Source organism: Sminthopsis crassicaudata, chromosome 2 (assembly GCF_048593235.1).
Source record: "Sminthopsis crassicaudata isolate SCR6 chromosome 2, ASM4859323v1, whole genome shotgun sequence".
NCBI classification, from domain to species: Eukaryota; Metazoa; Chordata; class Mammalia; order Dasyuromorphia; family Dasyuridae; genus Sminthopsis; species Sminthopsis crassicaudata.
The window spans coordinates 496,200,302-496,225,223 of NC_133618.1; the positions used below are offsets into that span (position 1 = coordinate 496,200,302).

The following is a 24,922-nucleotide window of genomic DNA, read 5'->3' on the forward strand; positions in this document are numbered from 1 at the left end:
TAAGGTTCATTTAACCTTTGCATTTTAGATTCTAAGAACTCTTCCAAGCTCTTTGCTTCTATCATATAGTTCTTTCTCAGGTCTTCTCCCTTGGTGAATAAGGTGGAGATGATGCCCTACTTACCTGATGTCCAGCTCGACCATCCTTCCCAGGAATTCCATCCTGACCTGGGAGTCCTTCTTGGCCTTGTCTTCCTACCACGCCTCGAGGCCCTGGCTGCCCCACCAGGCCCTAGAGACCCAAAGAGACCAGAGGAAATAAGGAAAGACCCTCACTTGCAGGAGGTATTAAGTTGAAGGAGATGCCTTTAGGCCTACTTACCTGCATTCCTCGGCTGCCAGCTTCTCCACGCTTTCCTTGTTTCCCTTTCTGACCCTGAAAAGGCAAGAATATTAGTTGATGCCTGGGCCAGGGGCCCAAAACGGATCAGTCTTCTTTTGTGCTCAGAACTTCAGCAGATTTTATGCACTGTGACTGGAAGAGTTTTTCCCTGCTGCCTACAGGTAAAATCAATAATTCCCCACTCAACCTCAGTTTTTGGATCTGTAAAATGAGGATAAGTAAGAGTCACTGTTTCTATCTTACAAAGATTGTTTTTGGACTGCAGGATTATAGAGCAGAGCTGGAAAGAACCTCAGAGTCTGGCTCATACAATCCCTTCATTTATTAAAGCAGCTATGAGGCACAGCAAATATAGCTCTGGTCTTGGGAGCCCACAAGACCTGAGTTACAATTCTGCCTTCAGATGAAATAACCTATCCAAAGCACTTTGTTGACCTTAAAGTATGAGATAATTGCTAACTATTGTTGTTACTATTATTATCAATAATAACAATGTGAGATCTTGGCTGGGACTATGCTCTGAAAAGCAGAAGGTCTGGTGCAAATTAAGGCAGCTGACTCTAAGTGGATTCAGGGGAAGGAATTTCAGTGATCATTTAGTTCTTTCATTTTATTAATGAGGAAACTGAAATCCAGAGAAGGGAAGGAACTTGTTTAAGAGCACATAAAGTAAGAGGTCAAGAAGCAGGAATATGAACTCACTAATTCCAAACCCAGTACTCTTTCTACCACTCTTCTGTTTTTGTCTCTCAGAATAACTTTAACAATTGCTAAGCATGTGCTTCACAGCAACTTGATCACAAAGAATCCTGTGCCTTACCCTTACACTCCCAAGAACTATGTGGTCCACTTGGATAGTGTGATCCTCTTTTTGCTATTGACTCATACCTTGCCTCACAAAATCCATGAACAAGAAGACCCTCAGAGTCAGAGATTGAGATTCCATTTGTAGGATACAGAGCAGGATGAGGGGTCCCAGCAAATATGGAGGACCTGTGAGCCCCCTGAGACTCTCTGGGTCAGAAAATTCCCAGCAGCTCCTTTCTCTCCCTTTAGGCATTTGGTACATAGTGACTACTTAATAAATGATTGATTTTTGACAGCAGCTGGAGGAATTTTGGGAAGATCAGAGAGAGGAACTCTAAGACCAGGAGATGGCAGCAGAGGAAGGCTTTTGATCTGAACTCGTCATACTTATTAAATTAGTATATTCCTCAAAAGCAGGGGACCACAGTTATGGGTTACAAACTTGCTTCCCCATCGCCCCCTGTATTTAGCTACTTCATGTACTTGTGTCTATAATGTATATATATGTATTTGGTCACCTTATACTGTATATATTTTTATATACACTTTCTGTCACCTTCATTAGAATGAAAGCTTCTCGAAAGTACATTGTTTCATTATTTATACTGTTACTCCTAGCACATTGGCAGACACACAGTAGATGCTTAAAGAATTCCAGATTGATTCTTTCCACTTGCATCATCTCTGGGTCTTCTCTTTCTCCCCCCATTTCTGTTCTCATCCCTCTTTATCTTTCCTTCTCTCTTTCCTTGCCCCATTCCCCCTTTTGTTTTGCCCCCTCCCTTTTCTTCTGCTTTCCTTTCCCCTGCTTTCTACTCACACCTGCCAAGCTGAGCCAACAATTCTGTTGTGCTGATCAAGAGCTCCTAAGGACCAAAAAGCTAGCTGAGCCAGGTGAGAAGGATGGCTGATGCTCATCATCGCTTTCCCCTGATTCAATAAATCTAGAGAAGGTGCTATGGGGTGAGCAGGCAGCAAAAAGCACAGGAGACCCAGCATTTAGTCCCAACTCTACTCCTAGCTTTGCATGTGATTTTAAGCAAGTCCATTTTCTCTGAGCTTAAGGTTTATCATTAGCCAAATGAGAGGGATGGACAAACCATGCTCTACACCAAGTATAGTTGTTCAATCATTCATTTGTGGGAGACTCTTCCTAACTCTAGGGACAACAGCACGACAGACTTGTCTATCCTCCACTATCTCCCAAAGTCTTTCCAATGCTTATGCTTACTTCCATGATACTTTCCATCCATCTCATCCTCTACCATCCCTTTGTTCTTTTGACTTCAATTTTTCCTATCGGGATTTTTTCTAATTGTCTCATTTTCTCATTTATTGAAGTATTGATTGATTTGATCTCCTTGCTGTCCAAGGGATTCTCAAAAGTCATCTCCAGCATCACAATTCAAAAATATTAATTCTGTGGCACTCAGCTTTCCTTATTGTCCAATTTTCACAGCTATACTGGAATGACCAATATTTTGGTCTAATATGGACAAAGCTTTGTCAGCAAGGTAATAGCTCTGTTTTAGAATTGTGTCTAGATTTGCCTTAGCTTTCCTTTCAAGGAGTAAGCACTTCATGGCTACAGTCATTGTCTACGTGACCTTTGAGCCCAAGAATATAAAAATTTCACACTGCTTCCATTTCTTCTATTTGCCAGGAAGTGATGGGGCCAGTTGCCAAGATATTTTTTACTTTCTACCATTGGAATGGTATCTTCTGCCTGAAATTGTTGTCATTTTTTCCCAGCAATCTTTTTTTCTGATTTTTGCTTCATTCAGCCTGGCATTTAGCATGATGTCCTCTGCATATAAGTTAAATAAACAAGATGTCGTTCTTTTCCAATCTTAAATCAACCAGCTGTCCCATGTTTGGTTCTAACTGTTGCTTCTTGACCCACATAGTAAGTTCTTCAGAAGACAAGTAAGATGATCTGAAATTCCCATCTGTTTGAGAATTTACCACATTGTGTTGATCCACAAAGGCAAAAGCTTTAGTGGAGTTAAGTAAATGCCTTTCTGGAATCCTTACTTTCTCTATAATCCAGCTAATGTTGGCAATTGCCAACAACTATCTGCCTCTCTGAAATCCAGTGGGCTTTTCTGGTAATTCTAGGTTCACATATTGCTCAAGCCTAGCTTACAGAACCTTAAGCATAACCTTGATAACATGTAAAATGAACACAATTGTTCAATAATTTGAACATTCCTTGGCATTGTCATTTAAAATTGGGAAGTAAACTGATCTTTTCCAAACCAGTGGCCACTGTTAAGCTTTCCAAATTTTCTGGCATATTGCGTGACACATTTTAACAACATCATCTTTCAGGATTTTAAACAGCTCAGCTGGAATTCCATCACTACCACTAGCCTAGCAAAAGGCTGTGGGCCACTTGACTTCATTCCCCTAGATTTCTGGTTCTAGATAAGGAACCACATTATTGTAGTTAGTAGTTAGAGGATTAATGTTAAGATTTTTCTTGTATAGTTCTTCTGTGTATTTTTGCCACCTCTTCTTAATTTCTTCTACTTCTGTTAAATAACTCCATTTTTATCATATACCCATTTTTGCATGAAATATTCCCTTGATATCTCTAATTTTCTTGAAGAGATTTTTTGCCTTTCCAATTCTATTGTTTTCTTCTGGGTTTTTTTGTTTGTTTGTTTGTTTTGGTTTTTTGCATTGCTCATTAAAAAAAAAAAAACTTTTTTATCTTTCCTTGCTATTTTCTGGATTTTGCATTCAGTTAAGTGTATTTTTCTCTTTCTCCTTTCCTTCTTTCCCCTGATATTTATAAAGCCTCATCATTTGCTTTCTTGCTACTCCGCACAATAGTTTCCCTCTGTACTACTTTATGTTCTAAGATTCTATATTCTGAGATTCTCTAAAAGGATAACATTCTAATGATCCTCCCATCTTTACCATTTTGGCTTTCTAAATCCCTTCTAATTCAAAGCTAACATTCTAGGTTCTAGAATTCTAGGGTCTAAGGATTACCTCATATTTTATAATAATGATTTATCTGGGTTTTAGGATCAGGGTAAGGGGTGACACTGTTCTTGGGGACTTACCTCTTCACCCTTTGATCCTTTGGGTCCTGGTCGCCCCCGGGGTCCAGGATGCCCCTGGAAACCAAAACAAAATAACAAAAATTTGTTCTGGAATTTTTCCTCAGGGATAAAGGACCAATTGGGGGAATAGTTCTGATGTTAGGCAGATGGTCAGGGAAGTTCTTGGGGTCCCTACTCAGGAAATAGGCAAGGGCATGGAACCATCCTGAAGATCACTGGAAAGCAATGGTATGGATACCTTGGATGGCATCATCCCCTGTTTCTCCTTTGCTAGGTCCCAGGGATGAAAGCCAATGATTCTAGAATTCCAGAATGTCTTTTCTAAAGTTTTGGAGAGGAAAAGCTGTGGAATGGTTGCTTCAAAACATAAAGAGGTCTTGAGCATTTTAATGCATGACTCTCATTTAAGAGAAAACAGTTAAAATGTTTCACTTACCGGTAAGCCTTGCTGACCAGCTTTTCCTCTGCTTCCTTCAAACCCTTCCTGACCCTAGAATACAGATGTGCAGAGAAGAATGGGCACGCTGAATTCCCTTTTGTCCTGACTAGTTCAGGTTGTTTTTTTGAACAACCCTATTGAGCTATTTTCCCCCTTAACGTACTGCCTCGCCTCATTTTGCTTCTGACAAATGGGTAGAGGAGACAGTCTTTGGCCCGAAAGGAGGTGCCTTTCCCTCCCCTCAAATCATGGCTTTTACACAAGATTGGAACCATTGATACTCACAGGGTATCCAGGATCTCCGGGCTCCCCTCGGTCTCCACGATCACCCACGGGACCCTGAATGTCACAAGCAACAGAAACCGAGTGGACACCATTAACTAATTAGGGGAATTACTGGACTTAGCACAGGATAGGTAGGTAGGTTTGGATCCATGGCTATCTCCAAACCCTAATCATAACAACTCTCCTTGTCTCACCATGGCCTGAGGCACACTTGCAATACTTTCCATGGAAAAAGGAGCAAAAATCTGGCCAGGGGTCAGGAAATACAAGCTCTTTTTCAACCTAAGGCAGACGACTATTCCTCCATAACTTCATCTGCCTTAAGGAAATTAATGCCACCAAATTGGGAGATGGGGAAAAGGAAAGGAGGGACTTACCCGATCTCCAGGAGGCCCTGGAGGGCCCTCAGTCTTTCCATCATCGCCTTGTTCTCCCTGTGAACAAAGAGCTGGGCATTAGGAAGCACTCCCCACAGAGCTCATCAGGAAGCCTACAGGCTGTGTCATCTAAAAACTGGCTGTAAGGAGGCCACCTGGGGCTCCAAGATGGAAACAGCTCTGTGGGGAGGGAACCATGCCCGTGATAGGGGAATCGTTCTCTCCTGGTGCTCTGAGGAGGTGCAGGGAGACCAAGGATGATGAGGAAAGGGAAGGTGAGTCTGAAAGGCTTCACATACACCCTGAACATAGCCGATGTTTAAACTAGAAAGGCGAGAATTTAAGAACTCAGAAGATCAAGCTGTCAGCTGACCCACATTTATATATACTAGAGATAGGAGGATGAAAATTTGTATTTCAAAATAAAATTATAGCATCTGCTTGAAATGTTTGTGTTTAAAATGCATTTTCACAAATAGGAGAGAGGACAGTAAATTATAGTAAACTTATAAAAAATTATTTAAAAAAATTTTTGCATCAATTGACCCTATTGACAAATGTGGTCCTTCTAGTGATTGTTGATCAACATTTATCAAATTAAACTAATTGCTTGAGATTCTGTTGGTCTGGATTATGTATTGGGTGTCTGTTGTCTCAGGCCCCTTGACCCTCAACCTCTCTCAGAATTCTAGGCCTCCTAAATGGCAGAGAATCATGGCCCTTATGGACAACTATTGGCTTCAGTCTTCTAAAAAGTTGTGTCTGAATCAAGGGTCTCTGCCCCAGGGTCACACAATGTGAGGGCTGTTAGGGTCCCTTGAAATGATTTAGTTCAATGGTTCTTAAATGTTTTGGTCTCAAGACCCCTTAAAAGTTATTGGAAACTCCCCAAAGAGCTTTTGTCATGGGTTATTTCTATTAATACTTATTAAATATATATTAGATATATATAAGATATATATTAGAAATTATAATATATTATATGTAATATATTGTATATGTGTTAGAAATTAAATCTCTTAGTATTATTAAAAATAGTTTTGACCTGGACCCTCTGAAAAGGTGTTGGGGACCTCTAGAAGTCCCAAGACCACATTTTGAAAACAGCTGATCTAGTCTAACCCTTTCATTTTACAGAAAAGGAAAATGAGAGAGGAGATAGCTTTTCTGGAGTCAAACATTACTTAGTGGCAAAGTTAAGACTCAAACCCACCTCTCCTAATTTAATTAAAATAAATAAATCATCATTATGTATCTACTAGGTACAAAAGTTTTGAGCTAGATTACTGACTTCTAATTCAATGCTTTCTGTATATAAAGAGCTGAACCATCAGATAAATATTTCCATTGACTCTAGCCCAGCTTCTTACTATATCTACATGTCTACTATGTCTAACTACAGTCTCCCCGTGTCTCAGTTTCCATATCTGTAAAATGAAGATTGTGGACTTGATAACCTCTAAGGTTCTTTTTCAGTTCTAAATCTGAACTTGCAAGCTATGAGAACTTTGGCCTTCTGTTCTTTTCTTGGGGGGGAGAGTATCTTTGCATTAGAATGGAAGTTCTTAACTTGGGGTCCATGAACTTATTTTAAAAAAAACTATTTTGATAGATGTATTTAATATAATTAGTTTCTTTTGTAATGCTGTGTTTTTAAAATTTTATGCTTTTAAAGCATCATTCTGAGGAGCCCTGAGGCTTCACCAAAGGAGTCAAAATGGTTAAGAAACCCTGTAATAGATTATAAGTTCCTTGAGGGGAGAACCAATTTTATTTTTATATTGTACCCCCAATATCTAGCATCATACCTTGTACATAGTAAGTGCTTAGGAACTGGTTGTTGTGTTGAATGCCTGTTTAATTTCTAGAAGTCTCATGCCTCTGGGGTTCTTGAGTCAGCTTTCCCTCCTGCTCAAGTCCATTGAACTATTCTGCTTTTGTCCTTGACTCTATTGTTAGTTTGGGGCCAAGAGATTTTAGATCCAATATTTCTAGCTCCCCAAGGCGAGTCATGATTTGGAATTTGCTTTGCGGTTGACTGGGATACCAGGGTACTCAAAGAAAGCAGTACTTCTTATGAGACTAGGGCACCATTTTGGCACTAAGGGCTCATCTAAGTGGTGGTACTAGAGATGAGTCCCCTGCTGATCAGTAAAGATCTCCATTCTTTCTTTTGGAGTCAAGTTCCACCAAGGTGCCATATTATTGTAGGCTACCCAGTTCCCTCCCACTTCTCTGACAGTCAACTAAGCTAAGGAGAGACGACTGAAGAATAAATACACTAAGATGGAAATGAAAAAAAGCAATAGGGATCAAGCTGACTTGTTGCTGTTGGCTTGCAGCCTATAGTGAGATATACCAGTTTATATATATTTTAAAGTTTCCCATCTGGCTGGTAAGGGCAGCTGCCAAAGTGCGGGTGTCTGAGCCCTTCAGCCTCTCCAGGGGATTCCCACCCTATGGTGGGAATAGAAGCAGCCTGCATCCAGCCCTCACTCCCTCTTCTGCCAATGAGAGAATCATCAGTGTCTCAAATTCCTATCTGACAAGAATAAGCCCCCAATGAGAAAAAAAAATTAAGTCTAGGAAGAGAAGAATTCTATAGACAAATCAGTGCTGGATAGTAAGGAAGAAGGCTGGAGCTTCATCCATAGATGCTCTGGTTTCCCTTAATTACTTTGAACCTTATCTTCCCTGTCAGCCAACCCCCTTTCTTCTCTCTCACTTTGTTAAGAAAGAGGAATGCACTCGCTACTCTGGAATAGACAGACATTCCCACTCCCCTAAGTGTATTTTACTCCCTAAGGCCTATTCTGGCCAAAATTCCTCAGGGTTCTTAGCAACATTGTCCTGTGTCCCCAGGCAGGCAGAGAAAAGCCAAGAGTAGAGGGAGGGAGAAGTGAGATGAAGAGGGGATAAGAATAAAGAGAAGATGGTTCTTTCCACCTAAAATATAACTACTGCAAAGTAGCAGTTGCCTGTCTGAGCTGCAAGAATTCATCAAGGTCAGGGTGGATATATATATAGAAGGCAAATTGCCTTAAGGGTGGAAGGAACAAAAAGGAGAGAAAGAGACCTTTGGAGGGGAAGGTGGTGACAGAAAATAGTAGACATTGATAAAATGTGTGACACTGGGGGAAGTCATGTCACAGGATGGCAGCTTTAGAGTTGGAGGGGACCTTAGAGGCCATTAATCCAACTCCCTCATATTTAGAGTCATGCAACTAGTAATATCCGAAGTAGATTTGAATCAAGGTCTTCCTGACTCTAACTACCAGGCAATACTGGTTTCTAACCTAATTTCCCCATTTATAAAATTAAGAGGTTGTTTTAGGAGATTTCTAGTAAGTCTATGCTAGCTCGAGCATTTTGTTTTAAAATCCACTCTAGCTCTAATATTCTACTCAACAACACTTCAACCAAAAATTATGTGCCTACTGTGTTCAAAAGAGGCAGAGTATCTTTAGTGGATAAAAGCAAGCCTTAAAGTCAGGAAGATGGCTTCGAGTCTGACCTTTTGTCTATTGGCTGTATCAGCTGGGCAAGTTATAGAATTTCTCAAGGCTCTGGGAGTCTTTCTATAGCTAGCAATCTTAGAGCAGCTGCCCATCCTCACTGGTGGGGTGGGAGGATGTTTCATCCCTGAGAATTCTTTCTAGCAGTGAGAGAAAATGGGCTGAGGACCTATGCCAGGCTGAGAATGCACAAATATAAGTAGCTTCTGCCCTCCAGGAACTAACATTCTATCAACAGACAAGTGGATGCAAGGCTGTAGGAGGAGGGAGGAAGCGCTTCTGACCTGGGAGATGAGGAAAGGCTCCACCAAGGAAATAGCATCAGATCTAAGCCTCAAAGTAGGCAAAGGAAGCAAAGGCATCCAGGCAGGAGGTGGAATGCCGAGCTCACAGAACGCACATAGTTTAACTTGGCTGGAATTCAGCTTCTGAAGGGGAGTCACATGAAACAAATGTGCAAAGGCAGGCTGGAGTTGGACTAAGAAGGGCCTAAAAGGAAGGCTGGAAAGTCTGGGTTTTATCTCGAGGAGAAGAGGTTTTTGAGCAAAGACGTGCCAATTTTGGTAGTTGTGTGAAGAACAAACTGGAGAATGGTGAGATTGGGAGCAGGAAAGTGAATAAGGAAGCTATTTCAAAAGTTCGGCTGAGAGATGGCATTGATACCTTGATAGACTTAAAATTCTGGTTCAACTTGCTCATTTTACAGAGGATGAAAGTAAGGTTCATAGAAATGCTTGTGACTTGCTCAAAATCACAGACATTGTAAGTGTCAAAAAAGAATTCATGTAGGTCATGTGAAGAGAGAGAAGAGGGACAGATGTATGCAAGAGATGCATAGGAGGGACCGACGAGACTCCGTGACTGGTTGTGAAGAGTTAGTGTTAAGGAAGAACTAAGGGCTGTCAATTGAGGAAGATGGAAGGACAGAGTATAAGAAGAGAAGTTTGAACATCTGCTGCCTAGAGCATTAAGGCCCCTCCCAGCCCTGACTTTCTGTGTTTTAAGGTTCCTCTTAGCTTTGACATTCTGTGTTTGGCCCCTCCCAGCTCTGATGACCTCTGACTCTCCCAGGTCCTTCCTTTCAGAGGAGCTTGAAGCCTGTGGTAGAGAAAAAGCCTGACTCTCCCCAGCACTTGTGACCAGCTGCCTTTTCCCACAACTAGTTCATGTTTTCTTATCGATGAGGTTCAGGGTCAGGGCCTACAAGCTAAGTTTTGCTGGTGTCCAGTGGTGCTTCTGTGGAGAAGGTCACAGATTTCTGCTTCTAGACATGACTGAGCTTGCTCTGGCTAGTATTAAGATGACCAGCTGCCTATTCTAAACATCAGTTGGTGGCTCGACTACACGAGGGGGAGGCTTGATGGCTAAGAGCAAGAAATGAGGCAGGAGGTCCAATGATCTAGAGAAGCTCTGATTTGTTAGGTGACCCCGAACAAGTCAGATGACCTTCCTGTACTACCTCTGGGTACTCATTTATAATCTCAGGACCTGACATTGGGGTGCCAGAGTCCTGAGGGAAGCCTGTGGAAGTGTTCCTTCTGTTCCTCACTTTCCCTATCTGTAAAATGAGGGAGGAAAGGCAAACCAGATCTCTACTGATGCTCTCAATTGTCATCTTAGGCTCCCCAAGAAAAGATTTTAAGAGGGGCCTGCCTTCTGAGCAATAAGAACTTTGGGGATAGTCTTAACTGCTGATCGTTCCTACATCTTAGCATAGCCTTCGCCTACTCCCTCACCACAAAAGTTCCCATGGGCAAAGCCAAAAGTTGGAGCCTTTGTCCAAGCCTGGGAATGCTGCATGAGTAATGCTGAGGGAGGCTCTTTCCCCAACTGGGGGATTCCTCTTTTTAAAGGGAAGAAACTGAGGCTAAGAGGAAAAAATTGACTTTTTTTTTTTTTTTTAGGACACTCAGTGATTCAGTAGCAGAGCTGGACCAGAAATCTAGATCTCTCTTGACTCCCGACCAACAATGACACTCTTCTGGGACACAGATGGCTTGAGATACAGAACAGAGATTTAAACTTTTCATAAAGCCAAGATTATTAGGAATCACTAAAAGGGGAGTTGTTAACCCCTTCCACGATGGCTCTAAGTCAATACCCACAGCCATGTCAGGAATAACCAAGAACATGATAGGTACAAAGACGCAGTGTAACAGATTCCACTTTCACTGGTTTCTGCAGTTCGGAGCTTGCCAGGGCTCAGGGCCCAGTTCTGAACACAATTCGGGGATGGTCCCAGCCAGCTGGGATGGGGAAGGGGCTGGTGCTTGACAGGAAGCTGGGGTTGTGTGACTCACCCAGCCAGCTTGAATTGGTTAAAAGGCTGAGTCAGCAAAATTCTTAACAAGTTCCAAGGAAGAGAAGACAGAATGAAGGAAAGAAGGAAAAAAAAAAAAAAAGGATACCGAGGTCGGATGATTCCTCTGAATCATTCTGGCTTCAGTACCAAAGGGGGGAGGGGAAAAAGAGGGAGTGCAAACTATGGAGAATTCCTTCAATATGGGAGGCAGGGTAGAGCACTGAACTAAAAGACTGCCGTTCTCAGCTGGGTTCTTTCCCTGTTATAGTGTGACTTAGGGCATGCCATTCTCCTCATCTGGGTCTTATTTCCTCATTTGTTAAATAAAGGGTTAGACCAGACCGTTCGAAGGTCTCTTTCCAACTCTAATATTAGATCATCCCAGAATCTTATTGCTTTGCCTTAATGAGCCCAGAGCCCAGGGGCAGTAGGCTGGTGGGAGCCTTGTAGCTCCTAGGCCTGACTCACAGGGGAGGATCTTAGGACCCCTTTCCAAGTCACACTGGTTTACTTGTATGACTCTTCCTCTTTCCTACTCTTCCCACTGCCCAATACTATCTGTTGATGGACTACCTTGTCCACATTATAAGATAATAATGATAATGATTTTTGGAGGGGGAGGAGAGTACAGAACTAAGATTTAATTGACACAGGGGATTCTGAATGGGGAAGTCTCCTTCCACTGATGCAGAGCAGTAACATATCTGCAACCTACAGCAGGGGGTGGAGGGAGGGAAGTGATTTGCCCCTGGTTACCCACCTTAGAAAAGGAAGGACTCGAAGTCGGGTCTTTCTAACACTAAGGTCAGCTCTTTATCCACACACTGTGCTTGTAATGGCTACTTATTTGTGATGCTTTAAGGCTTTCAAAGAGATGTATATATCATTTGGATGAATAAGTGAAAATGTATGACGACTATGTGCTAATAAGCATTGGGCTAAGTACGGGGGGTACAGACAGAAAACTGCCAGTCTTGTTCTTGAGGAGGTCAGTCAAATGGAGGGGAACAACACATACAGCAGGGTTCAGCTGCAGGGCAGGTGGTAAGGCCCAAGGCTCGGGCGTGGGGTGGGGTCATAGGATCATGGGGTGATTGCTGAAATGGTCACTAACTCTAGCTTCATTTTACAGGAGAGGAAACTGAGGTTTAGAGAGATTAAGTGACTTGCCCAGGTTCACACAGCTTATAAATATCTAAGATAAGATTTGAACCCAGGGCTTTCTGAGGTACTTGGGGTACACTGGAAAGGCAACACCCTGGACAGTTCAAGTCCTATTATCCCCATTTTACACCCGAGGCACCTGAGGTTTAGCGAGGACTCCTACCCAGATCCTCCGAATCTGCATCTAAGCCTCTTTCCACTTCCCCACGTTGCTTCTCTGAACAGTCATCCAAAGGGACCTCATGGTGTTCTGCCCCTCCATGCCACAATCTTTGCCAGTAACATGGGCAGGATAAGCTTGCTGCTTTCCTTCACCTAGAAGCCGAGGGGACTGTACCTGCAATGCTGATTTCACTTTCAGTAATTTGTTTGTCTTTCCCATAGTTCTCTCCAGACTCTGAGGACTCCCTTACCTTCTCGCCTTTTGGCCCGGGAGGTCCAATGGGTCCTGGTAGTCCTTTATGTCCCTGCAAGAAGCAGAATACAGTGTAAGTGCCCCGTGTCCAAGGCATCCAAAATTAAGGAAGCCAGGGAAGTTAAGGAGAGAGGAAGAGAAGTCAGAACTGATCCTAGCTCTATCATCCCTTCTTTGTTTGACTTTTGACAAGACTTCTATTCTCTAGGACTCAGTTTCCCCAACTGTAAAAATGAGGGGATTATGCTAGGTGATTAGCAGGAAGGTTCCATGCCTTTGTGATTAACTTTTCAGTGACTTTCATCATCAGTGCCAGAGTATTCACCACAAGGGACATCTTAGAACTAGTCTTTGCTATGTACTCTAAAGCCAAAGTAATAAGCACTCTGGGAAGTTGAGCATTAGCTGATAACTCAGGTCCAATACTGGCGGAACACATGCTGGATGGGAAAGCAATGTCTTCAAGCTATTTAATCTAGTGCTAATCTATGCCTCTACTCTGGAGAGACCATAAAGGACCGACATCCCATCTTGTGCATCAAGCAGCTTTGGCCATGATGCTTCAGAAAACCCTTCTGTGATAACATCACTAGCATCTCTGCTCCTCCTCCTTCCATCTCTATGTTTCCTTCTTCTGTGCCCATTTCACTTCTCTCCTCTCCTCTGATTTTTCTTTTTTCTCCTTCCTCTACTTAGCTTTCCTCTCCCTTCTCTGTCCCAGTTTTCTTCTTCTATTGTATCTATGTGATACTCTGTTTATCACTCCTTTCCCTGGCCCCCCATTCCCTCCTCCTATTTTTCTCTTTTCTCTAACACAGGATGCAGTACCTTTGACCCCATGTAGTAAGTGGGTGCTATATTTGCCAAGCAGTCACTGTTCCATGAACTGTGCTAGGAACCAGTGTTTGAACAGTTTGTACAAAGGGGCCTTCCTTTTCCCTTTTATCATCTCTTCCTCCCTTTCTGTTAAGTGCAAGATAACATACAATACATTTCTAGGGAGCAGAACAGAGTTTTCAAGGAAAGGAAAAACAAGGGTCTTTTAAAAAAAAAAAACTTAAATGCTATCTTACATCATAACCAGGCAATCCAGGTTCTCCTTGAGCTCCCATTCTTCCTGGAGCACCCTACGGAAGGAGTCAGAGAAAAGAAAAAATAGGATACCCATTGTTACTGGGTGGTACTTGCAAAGAAAGGCCCTGGATGGGGACCTATGCTTTCCCAGAGGCCAGACAAATGGCAGAGCTGTTCTGGACTTTTTGGTGATAATAAAACTAATGCTTCAGTCAGATAATGGTTGAATTGAAGAGCTAGCCGCAGAGCCAACCAATCTCTGCTGGCCTCTGTTTGCTTCTTATTAACCTTTTAAACTAGTGCTCCATTGGGAAAGTCAAGAAACCCAGACCTAAATCCCTGAGCTAGCTCTTCCATATTACTAACCCTCTCAGAGAGATTCCTACCCAATATGGTACAGTGGATGGAATTCTGGACTTGAAATCAGGAAGACCCACATCTGACTCTCACCTCTGACACTTGCTAGATGTGTAGCCACGGGAAAGTCCATTAACCTTTCTGCGCCTCAATTCCCTCATCTTAAAACTAGGGGTAATAATACCTAGCATTTTCCTCCTATAGTTATTGTGTGGATAGATGATGCAAATAAAGCAATCTGCAATTTTAAAAATACTTCAAAACATAAATTACTATCACTATTTTTTTTTTCCCCTTGAGGCTGGAGTTGAGTGATTTGATTTGCCCAGGGTCACACAGCTAGGAAATGTTAAGTGTCTGAGACCAAATTTGAACTCGGGTCCTCCTGAATTCAAGGCTGGTGCTCTATCACTGCACCACCTAGTTTCCCCCTTTAACTATCATTATTGCTATTGTGGTACTAGCCCAGAGGAGATTCAGCTGATCTATATCTCAGCAAAATTTCCCTATGGAAGCACCCTCTCTGGAGATAGATAAGCTGGGTAAGAGCTCCAGTTTCCTTGTCTGTAAAATAAGGGGGTTTGACCAGATGGACTCTGAGCTCCTTTCCACTGTTAGTTCCATGATCCCATGATCTAAATTTTCCACACAGGATCTAAATGCTTTGAACCCATTTCCAAATCTATTGGCAAGAACTGACTGAACTATTTTTAATCCACTTCCCAAAAGAACTTCTGACAGGAGACAAAACATAAAACGGGATTTAACAAATCTGGATTGTTTTGTGTAATGGAGAAGGCTAAGTCTTACAGGTTTCCTCTGGATAGTGTGATAAACTGTGAAATCTCCTGCCAATTAAGAACCTTTAGAGACACCTTTGAGTCCCCATAACCCCATATTCTTCTCTCTTGGGGATTTTTTGTACCCATAATCCTGTTTCCTGACATCCCCAGTCCCCACAGTTGAACCCAGTTTCTTCTCGCTCAAGGGCTCCAAGAAACAAATTGCAGCTGAGCTCTCTGTAGACTCTCAAAGAAACACAAAACCTCTTTTCTAATTTATTTGTTTGGTTTTTTCCTCCTAAAGTTTTTTTTTAATGGGTACTGACTAAAAGGGACTAGATAGGGCTTAAGCTATTAACAACAAAAGCAGAGTTACCAAGTTACAGGAAATTGCAAAAGTCAATATAGCAGGTATCCCTGCTCCTCATTGAAATACAGACAGAGCTAGTCCTTATTTATTCTTTCATTGACTCTTCTCTTGATTCTTGTCGCAGACACTGGCGTGCCCACAGCTTCTATCCCTCTTCTGTTCTCTGCACTGTGGGGTCCTGGATTTTCCCTGCTCTATTTGATAAGAAACAGATGGAAGTCCTAACCCATCCTCCATCTGGCTCTTAGATATTTGGGTAGGATAATAAGGTTCAAGTAATGTGGGCTCACAAAGACTCATGAGCTTGGGTCTCTCTAAGAGGAATCTCCAGACCATGGCAGCATCCTCTAGGCTAAAAGATCAGCTTCTTACACATGGCTGCACGCATCCCAATGCTTGGGATTGACTAGAGAGCTCTGAAAGAGATGTCACCATGACACACTCTCAGCTGTTCTGCTAACAGCTGCATGAGATATTGATATTAGTGCCAGAGGAACCAGCTGCATTTATACCCTAAATCATTCCCCAAATGGCTTGAGCACAAATGGCTCTTACAGATGAATCTCTTCCCTCTTTACTTATTCATTGGCCTCCCAATGCCCCAGGATGCTCTGAAGTCATAGTTCCCATAGGCAGTTAGGCCATTCTCACCGTTGGTCCCAGGGTGCCTCGGGATCCTTTTGGGCCTTGGTTGCCAGCTGGCCCGGGCTCACCTGGAACACCCATCTCACCAAGATGTCCTTGGTAGCCCTTGGCACCCTATAAGAATAAAAAAGGAGATAAAGGGTGATTCCCTTATGTTTTAAGTATGAGGGGAAGACCAATAAGAGATTGAGAAAGAGATGGCAAACTACCTTGGGTCCTGTTCGTCCCTTCTCGCCTTGTTTGCCTGGTTTTCCTTCTGGACCCTAAAGTGAAAACCCAAACCAAGAAAGAAATGAGACAAATCCAATGGGAAGCCCAACAGATTTTCCCCACCCTCTCACTCCACCTCATCACATGCCCTACTTTTCTGAAAGGCCTATTAAAAAAACAACTAATTCCTTAGTATCTCTGGGTATCTTGGTTACTTGGAACTGAGGGGGCTTCCTTCCCTCTCTCTGTCTACAGATGCTCTTAAAAGCATTTTTTTTCTTTTGTGAACTCTGAACCTTTCCAAGATATTTTGGGGTTTACTGGCTAGATTTTTTTCTTAAGGGTCTGTCCTTAAACCAAAAGCAATCTGATTCTAATTGGCCACCAATAGGTCTTAGGCCAAGCCCCACTTGGTCATTGTTTGGGTCCTGATTGACTCAGATTGAATGTAAATAGTAGTCATTTCTGCTTTGGCCAGAAATCCTGAAGATCTTCCCCTCCCATTCATTCATTTACTTATTTATTAAGATTTTTTTTAGATCAGGTGAAAGATGAGATTCTTTGCCCCCATTGCTACCTAATCCTAATCACTGAATGGGGGCAGTTTCAAACAGACCTGTTGAAGACCTTAGTTAAAAAGGCCAAGTTCCCCCATTGCCTCTAGGGACATCTCTAGTCATCCTGATCTATATTTGGCTACTGGACTCAGATGACTCTGGAGAGGAAGGTGAGGCAGGTAACCTTGCCCAGCCTCCCTCACTTACAGCCAGTTCCCTTGCATGTCCTGATCCTTTTTGAGAACAAAGGACAAACAACCACCACCCAACTCCTGCTTGTGGGAGTTCAGGAAAGAACAAAAACCTAGAGGAGCAGCTTAAGTGGAAAGCCCAGGCCCGGGAGCACACTGAAGAAGAAGGAGGTGCAATCTGAATTGAAATGCTCAGGTCACTAGCTGGCATAGTTAGAAAGTCATTCCTCACATTTCTTAAGTTTTTAAAGGAAATATAATTACCTTTGCACTGAGTCCAATAGGATAGTGGGGTGGAGGGGAATTAAAAGTCCAAGGTTCTGATGTATGTGAATTTTTATTTTTTTATTTATTTTTTTAATTTATGTATGTGAATTTTTAAATTGATAAAATACTACAAATTGGTTTCTCCCATATCTCTTAACTCTGGATTTCAGGCTTTTGTTCTGAAATGCATAGCAACAGAACTTTTGTAGTGATGGTGACATGAAAATGTCTCCCGGCTGACTTGGCTGAGACTAAGGGATGAGACCTCTCTAAGCCAGACAGATCCTGCAGGTGGCTTTTGGCAGAGAGCCTCCATGAGGTATCTTCAGGTCTGGCCTTCTTTGAGAAGGACAGTTGGCCTGCCCAGCATGGAGCCTAAGTACAGGGAGGTATCAGAACATCATGCCAGAAGATCAGCAAGCTAATCTGGTCAGTGGCTCTAGAAAGATACAGAATTGAAGGACTGGATGTAATATAAATACATCAGTATCATAGAGTGAAAGCTATAGAAAGCTTAAAAAGAATCTAGGAGAGTCAGATCAATGCCTCTGGGCTTCTTACATTATATATCATAAAATTCTAGTGATAGTGGAAACAACCATGGCTTCAGGGTCAGAAGACTTGTTTGTAGATTTTTAGCTACGTTGTGGATTAACTGCTTGCTCTGAAACTTCAGCTCACTAAGCATCTATTTGAAATGATCACAAAAACATGTCCTCCTGTTGCCCTCATGGAGCCACTGTGAGGCTCAAAGAAGATTCCTTATTTGCTAGGACTTCATTAACTCAAAAACCCCACATGCATATGAGGTTTAGTCAAAGACAAACTTATTCTGTGCTCTTGGAAGCAGATGCTTCTCTTTCCCTCTCCAAGTCTCAGTTTGCCTATCTGTAAAATGACAAGGCTGGGACAGATGGTGAAGGACTTTAAATTCAAGGCTTAAAAAGTCTTTGGGGGTTGCCATGACTCTGTCCTAAACTCTTTGTCCTCTCTCTACACTGTTTTGCATGGTGATCTTATCAACTCCCATGATTTCAATTTTTTTAATGCAGATGACTCACAGATCTTCTTTCCAACCCTAACTTCTTTCCCAACTTCCAGCCTCATACCCCCAACTGTCATTAGACATCTTGAACTGGATGTTCAGAAGACAACTTACACTCAAAATGTACAAAATAATCTTTCCCCCTTTATTCTTCCTATTACTATCCAAGGTACCACCATCCTTCCAGTTACCCAGGCTCGCAAATGAGGTAAGAGCTTTGGCTCTTTATTCTCCCCTACATCCAATCAGTTGCCAAGCCCTGTCATTTCTACCTTTATAACATTCCCATAAATTTCCCTTCTCTCCTCTGATGCAATCTCACAACTGCCTGATGCAAGTTGTTATCATCTCACATCTGGACTATTGCAAAAGTTTTCTAATCTATTCTCTCCTTCCTCCAGTCCATCATCCATTCAACTGTCAAACTGATCTTTCTAAGGTGCAGGTCTAACCATATCACTCCTCTATTCAATAAATTCTAGTGACCCCTATTATTCCTAGGAACAAATATAAAATTCTCAGTCTGACTTTTAAAGCCATCCACAACCTGGCTCCTTTACCTTTCCAGACTTCTTACACCGTATTTCCACCCACATAGATCTGAGACTGACTTTCATTTTGTTCTTCAAACATCTCCTGATTGAATATTTTTGCTGGCTGTTGCCTTTGCCTCTTTCTTTGTATCTCCAATGCTTAGAATGGTGCTCTTTATATCTCAGATTCTGGCACATAGTTTATTGATTTATCCTAGAAATAATACAGTCACTGAGATTTTTGAGTAGGGAATTGATATGGTTAGATATCTCTGCCTTAGCAAGAAGGTTGCAGCAATTGAAATAAGGAAGAAGTGGAAGAGGGAGCTCCTGGAAGGAGAGGAGGCTACTGTAATAGTCCAGGAGAGAGGTCAGGAGGACCCACAAACTTTGGTGAGCATCATAATAATGTAGATGTCAGATATTGTGGTGGTAAAAACAGCAAGATTTGGCATCTGATTGAATGTGGGGGAGTTGAGGAAACAATAAATAATGATTCTAAAGTTGTGAACTTGCGTGTGAGGAAGCGTGGTGATGCTTTCTACAGGATAGATTTAGGGGGGAAGAATTTTATTTTGGATATGTTGAAGTATAGGTGCCTACCAGACATCTAGGAGAGATGCTCAGCAGGCAGTTATGAGATTTGGGACCAGAGAAGGTTGGATATCTGGATCTGAGAGCATCTGCACAAAGACATCTATAGACAAATGGTTCAGTGGAAGGAATCTAGGCATTAAAAAATGCTAGACCTGGCTCTGCACCCCATTGTCCTTAGCCAAGCTTCCTGGGTCTTATCCTACCCCTCTGCCCAGTGAAGGGGTTGGCCATGAAATTCTTTAAGGTCTCGTCCATTTCTAAGGCACTATTCTATTTCCTCCAAGTTCCCAGAGTGAGTCTTTGGGCACCTTAGTGGGCCATGTTTCTTGGTTCTTGGAACCACATTTTATGTGCTTTCTCTGCAAATGGAGTAGGACCCCCCACAGAAAGTGGGCAGCTGGTGTAGTCCACAGAGGTGCCTTTCTGACAGTGGCCCATTGTATTTGGAAAGTCAGCCCATGTCTCTGTGTGAGTGCTGACGTCGTCATCTTCAGCTCCCTTGCCACATCCTTCTAAAGGGCAGAAGGACACTTCTCACTGCCTGCTCTGTCTCTGGGTCCCATCAAGTTGTTGCTGAAACAGATGTTGGCCTTTGGAATGTCCTTTGCCTGCCTAGGACTGGCCTTTCTAGACATGGGTCAATCAGAGAACTTTCCAATTTCACTGATCTTTCCCTTTTCCCCCTCATTTTTTCCTGAAGCACTTCTCTGGGGCTATTTATTGCCTTTGCTCCATCCCACCCTGCTCTTGTATCCTTTTTTCTGCTGCCCAAGCAAAAATGAAAGACTGGTCCCCATCTGTTGCTTTCAGTGGTCTGGTCTCCAGATTGTAAACCCTAAGACATGGATTTACCCATCAGCTCCAAAATGCAGAAATGAAGAGTCCCCGCCTTCAAAACCTCACTCTGTTGCAATCTGTTTTTCTTCTGACCTCTTATAAAGGGCTGTGAGTTTAGAAAGCTAATTGACTAGAGGTAAATTTGTACTGCTTTGAGCCTCAGTGAAATAACAAATTAGGGGCCAGTGAAAATGTAATTGCCCCTCTAAATAGTCAGAAGGAGTTTGACATAAATGGGTTTATAAGAAGGGCCTTTTGTGACATGTGAGGATTTTTTTCAGTTTGTTTGGGAGAGAAATGTTTTTGATTGCTGGGAAATGATTCTTGAATATAGAGGAGAAAAAGAGTTTCATTGTGAGACACTGAGCTGAATTTAGGAAAATAGCAAGATTATCATGCTTATAAAATTCAGATGAAAAAGTCACCAATTCATTTTCTTTCCCTTCAGAAGCAACCTAGCCTAGGGAATGGAGAAGCAGTCCCCAAGCCAGGAGGGCCTGGATGCTAGCGCTGACTCTGACACCAACTAGTTGTGTGACCCTGAATCAGTGACTTGATCTCACTGCTCTAGTGAGAGCTAGATTCTAAGCTCTAGGCAGCTCTCTCAAGATTGGAAATTGGAGAGAAGATGCTGACCCCCATAGAAAGGAGTTCCCTAGGCCAGCTAAACCTTACATGCAGTTCTCCTTTTATCCCATTCGCATTTCTTGCCTTCAATTCTTGAGGCAGCTGCAGTAAAGTATAACTACTTGTCAAGTGAGAGCTAAGAGATCTGGGTTCTAATCTTACACATGTGCATCTGTGGATGCACAAAAAGTCATTTCTATTCTCTGGTTTTTGAGAGGAGGTAAAAGTAAGGGCTTCAGCTAGATTCTCTCTAAAGTCCCTTACAGCTCAAATGTTCTGATACTATATAGAAGTTCCTTGAAAGCACAGATTGTTTCATTTTTTTTTTGTATTTCCCTCCTGCACTTAGCACAGTTCCTGATTCTGCTAATTTAGTAAATATTTGTTAATTGACCGATTGATTCTGTCCCTACTGACCTCAATTCTATGAATTCATTCCCTTACCTTCTACTTCATTTAAAGGCAGCATCATATCCCCAGAACCAAAGTGCTCAATCCAGGAGTCACTTCTCTCTCTATCTCTGTCTCTGTTTGTCTCTGATTATCTCTGTCTGACTCTATCTCTCTGTGTCTGTTTGTCTGTCTCTCTTACTCATAGATCCATTGCTGTCAAGTATGTTGTTTCTACCTCTCTAAAATCATTCTCATCCAGTCTTTTCTTCCCACTCCCACTGCATCAACACAACTCTGGGCCTGCATCTCTTTTCTTGCTTCTTCTTCTTCTTTTTTTTTTTTTTTTTTGCTGAGGCAACTGGGGTTAAGTGACTTGCCCAGGGTCACACAGCTAGGAAGTGTTAAGTGTCTGAGACCAGATTTAGCTCGGGTCCTCCTGAATTCAGGGCTGGTGCTCTATCCCCTGTGCCACCTAGCTGCCCTCCTGCATCTCTTTTAAACTGGGCCATTTAATATCTTCTAACCTGCTCTCCTTGTCGCTGTAGATTATCCCTCTTCCAGTCCATCTTTCATGTGGCTAATCATGTAATGTTTCTAATGTTTCCTATTACTCCTCCCCTTAGAAATCTCCAATGGATCTCCACTGTTTATTAAAAATAAACTTTTGATCCACATTCAAGGCCCTCACCACATTCTGGCTCAAACTTGCTCACTCACTCATACAACTTCCTTTTATGCAGTCTATATCTTAGGCAGACTGGACAACTCTATCTCCTCCTCTGCCCTCCCAGGTGAAAATTTCCTCTTCCTCCTTATACCCTCAGAGCATTTCACCAGGACCTCTCTGTTAAATGATCCCCTTCTCCCTCATATCAAAGATGTTAGTGGTATTTGTCCTTCTATCATTAGATCCTCAGTTCCATCAGAGAGAAGAGCCTGTGTGGTATCTATCTTAGTGTTCCTAGCAACAAGATTAGCTCCTAGAATACAGTAAACACTGTATATGCCTGTGGTGTTGAATGAAAGTGTTTTCAAAGACCTTCCCCAACTTGAGGCTCCCTTGCACCATCTCAGAGTGTGCACTTAGCATAGAGGCAGGATGTTTGGGTTACAGTCCTCCTTCTATTCCTGATATTATGAGACTATTGACAAGGGAGCCCTTCCCTTTCTTTCTCTTCTTCTGCACTATGGAACCTTTACCTTCTTGGTTAGACTTGGGAAGATGAACAGATCTCATCTGTAGTATGTCTCAAAAGAGTGTACGGTAAAGCTCCAATGCCCTTAAAGGGAGATAACCCTAGCAAGGATTGCACAGTGTTCTCTAAAGAATTCAGAACCTGAAATTCTCAATTTTTTCATATGATGTGCCTTCCCTTTGGCCAGAGCTGCTCCCTAGATGACAGGGTGATTATTAAATCATGGGAGGTAATTTTTCTCATCAAATAAAAGATTACAACAACCAATTCTCATGTCAAAAAAAAGTGATTCAACTAATAAGAATCCAAAGATGATGAGCCAAAAGTCAGACTCATGATCAGACACACGATCTCTCTCTGAGCGCCTCTGGGTCTCCCGCCCTTTCAACTCACCCCACACAGTGTAGAAAGCACAGTTGTTATAATCGGGTATCTCCCCAGGCCAAAATACATGGAAGACTGTAGATTTTTTTTTTCCTAATGAAATATGACTGCTGAGAAGAAATTAGCATCTTGGCTGCTTTGCAGTACATGTATATGTATTTTTGAGATGCCAGACAACATTTCATTCCCAGGCACTAACTGCCCATAAAATTTTATTTTTTAAAAAATTCTACCATTTCCCAGCTACAGTTCTGGCAAGGACTGTATCGGAAATGGAGCTGAGGATTATTTAAAAAAACAACAACACACAGATCAAATGCCAAAGGGATTCTGACATTTTGCAATTAAACCTCTGGGCCATACCTGATTAACCCTTTCCAATCCACAACAGTGAAGGTCTAGGGAAAGCTGAAGAGCTGCAGAAATGTTTGTATCCTGCTTTAGGGCCTACTAGTTGATTTCTATACATATACCATTTGTCTTGACCTTCACAAAAATTCTGCTTAATGTCTGGACCCACTTTATGATGAGGAAACTGAGGCTCAGAGGGAGAAAGTGGTTTGTTCATGGCCATCTGGTTGGTTTCTTCATTTTGTAAAATGTGCAGAAAAATACTTTGTTATTTCTAAGGTCCCTGAGAGACAGTGTGGCATATGAAAAAAATAGTATTTTGAATCTACAGGCCCAGGGTTCAAAGCCCACCTCGGTCATTTACTATCCATGCAATCTTGGGCAAATTACTTAACCCTTTGGGCCCTAACTTCCTCAACTATTAAAAGTAAGGTTGGACTAGATGGCCTTTAAGGTCTTTTCCAGCTCTATGTTCATAATCTTGATTCTGGCTATAAGGCTTTTAAAAACTTCTGTTTTTTAATGGTGAAATCAGAACTCAAAACCCAGTACCCCTGAGGAGAGGATAGGGAGACTTATAAGATTCATTTGCCAAACTGGGGAGGGATCATATTTGCCAGAAAAGTGATTTTCTGGTCTCAGCAATCACATCCTTGGGAAGACAAGAATCATCAGAGTGTTTACTGAATGCTTTTCTGAAAAAATATCTTTCCAGTGCCAAGACTTAGCTAGACAAGATCTGCTCTTATCTGATAGGATTGGGGAGGGGAAGTTTATAGATATTTCGTGACTTTAAATGGTCTTAAAAGGGCCACCCAGTCCAGGCATTGTGAATTCACAGAGCACAGTGAGGTTAAGGAGGGGAGCAAAGCAAATGAGAGCACTCTGTTTGCAGGAGGACTCTGCGAAGACCCCAGGACCTCCTAGACCCTCAGGAATGTCTTCATAAAGGGACAAAGAGAAAAGGGAATGTCTGAGGGATCCACTGTAAGGACATAAGAATTGTAGAGCCCCAAGGAGACCATTCAGAGACCAGGCATCTGCCAAGCTGAGCAGCAGAACTCAGAGATGGAAATGCACCAATCTATGGGAACCCTGGCTTTCCTCTCTTGGCACTCCAAGGTCAATGGCAGAACTTTCACATCTGGCTCCAGCCTTCCCTTCCTCTTCTCACGGGCCCTCTAGACTCTAGTCAAGGCTGTCAATCCTGCTCCCCTCCCAGACGCCATATGGTATCTCCTGCCCTTTCTTTTTTCTGCCCCAGTAAGTCCTCTTCCCATCTGACAATGGAAGCTCCTGAGGGCAGGGATGCTTTCATTTTTTGCCTCTGTATCCCCAGTGCCTAGCTCATAATAGGTATGTCATGAGTGCTTGCTTATTAATTGTTGTTCCGTCAAGATCCCATTAAACTCTTCCCAGGGCCTTCTATTAAACTCCTGCACAGAATCTGACATTGCCATTGCCTCAGTTACAGACTCTCAGAGCTAAAAAACCCTCTGAGGTCATGTAGTCTAGTGATTAGGACACCTAGTGCTGGGCCTGCAGCCAGGAGGATGCAACTTCCTTAGTTCAAATCTGATCTCAGGCACTTCCTAGTTGTGTGACCCTAGGCAAATCACTTAGCCCTGCTCGCCTCAGTTTCCTAATCTATAAAATGAACTGGAGAAGGAAATGGAAAACCATTTCAGAATCTTTGCCAAGTAAGTCCCCAATGGAGTCATGAAAAGTCAGACATTGAGCCTTTTCTAATTCCGTTAGAAAGGACACTTACAACCTGGTAGGCAT

The 24,922-nt window shown here is 42.4% G+C and overlaps 1 protein-coding gene across 3 annotated transcripts in view; it reads right to left on the reverse strand.

Annotated features, from left to right (window-relative positions):
• Positions 1 to 24,922, reverse strand: part of COL27A1 (collagen type XXVII alpha 1 chain) — a 234,859-nt gene that overhangs the window by 23,526 nt on the left and 186,411 nt on the right. For all 3 annotated transcript variants that reach the window (XM_074293625.1, XM_074293624.1, XM_074293623.1), the window contains exons 38-47: positions 16,159 to 16,212; positions 15,956 to 16,063; positions 13,795 to 13,848; positions 12,720 to 12,773; positions 5,326 to 5,382; positions 4,949 to 5,002; positions 4,661 to 4,714; positions 4,225 to 4,278; positions 323 to 376; positions 125 to 232 (exon numbers count right to left, since the gene is read on the reverse strand). In XM_074293625.1, the coding sequence (XP_074149726.1) occupies positions 125 to 232; positions 323 to 376; positions 4,225 to 4,278; positions 4,661 to 4,714; positions 4,949 to 5,002; positions 5,326 to 5,382; positions 12,720 to 12,773; positions 13,795 to 13,848; positions 15,956 to 16,063; positions 16,159 to 16,212 (651 nt within the window). The remainder of the gene's footprint in view (positions 1 to 124; positions 233 to 322; positions 377 to 4,224; positions 4,279 to 4,660; positions 4,715 to 4,948; positions 5,003 to 5,325; positions 5,383 to 12,719; positions 12,774 to 13,794; positions 13,849 to 15,955; positions 16,064 to 16,158; positions 16,213 to 24,922) is intronic.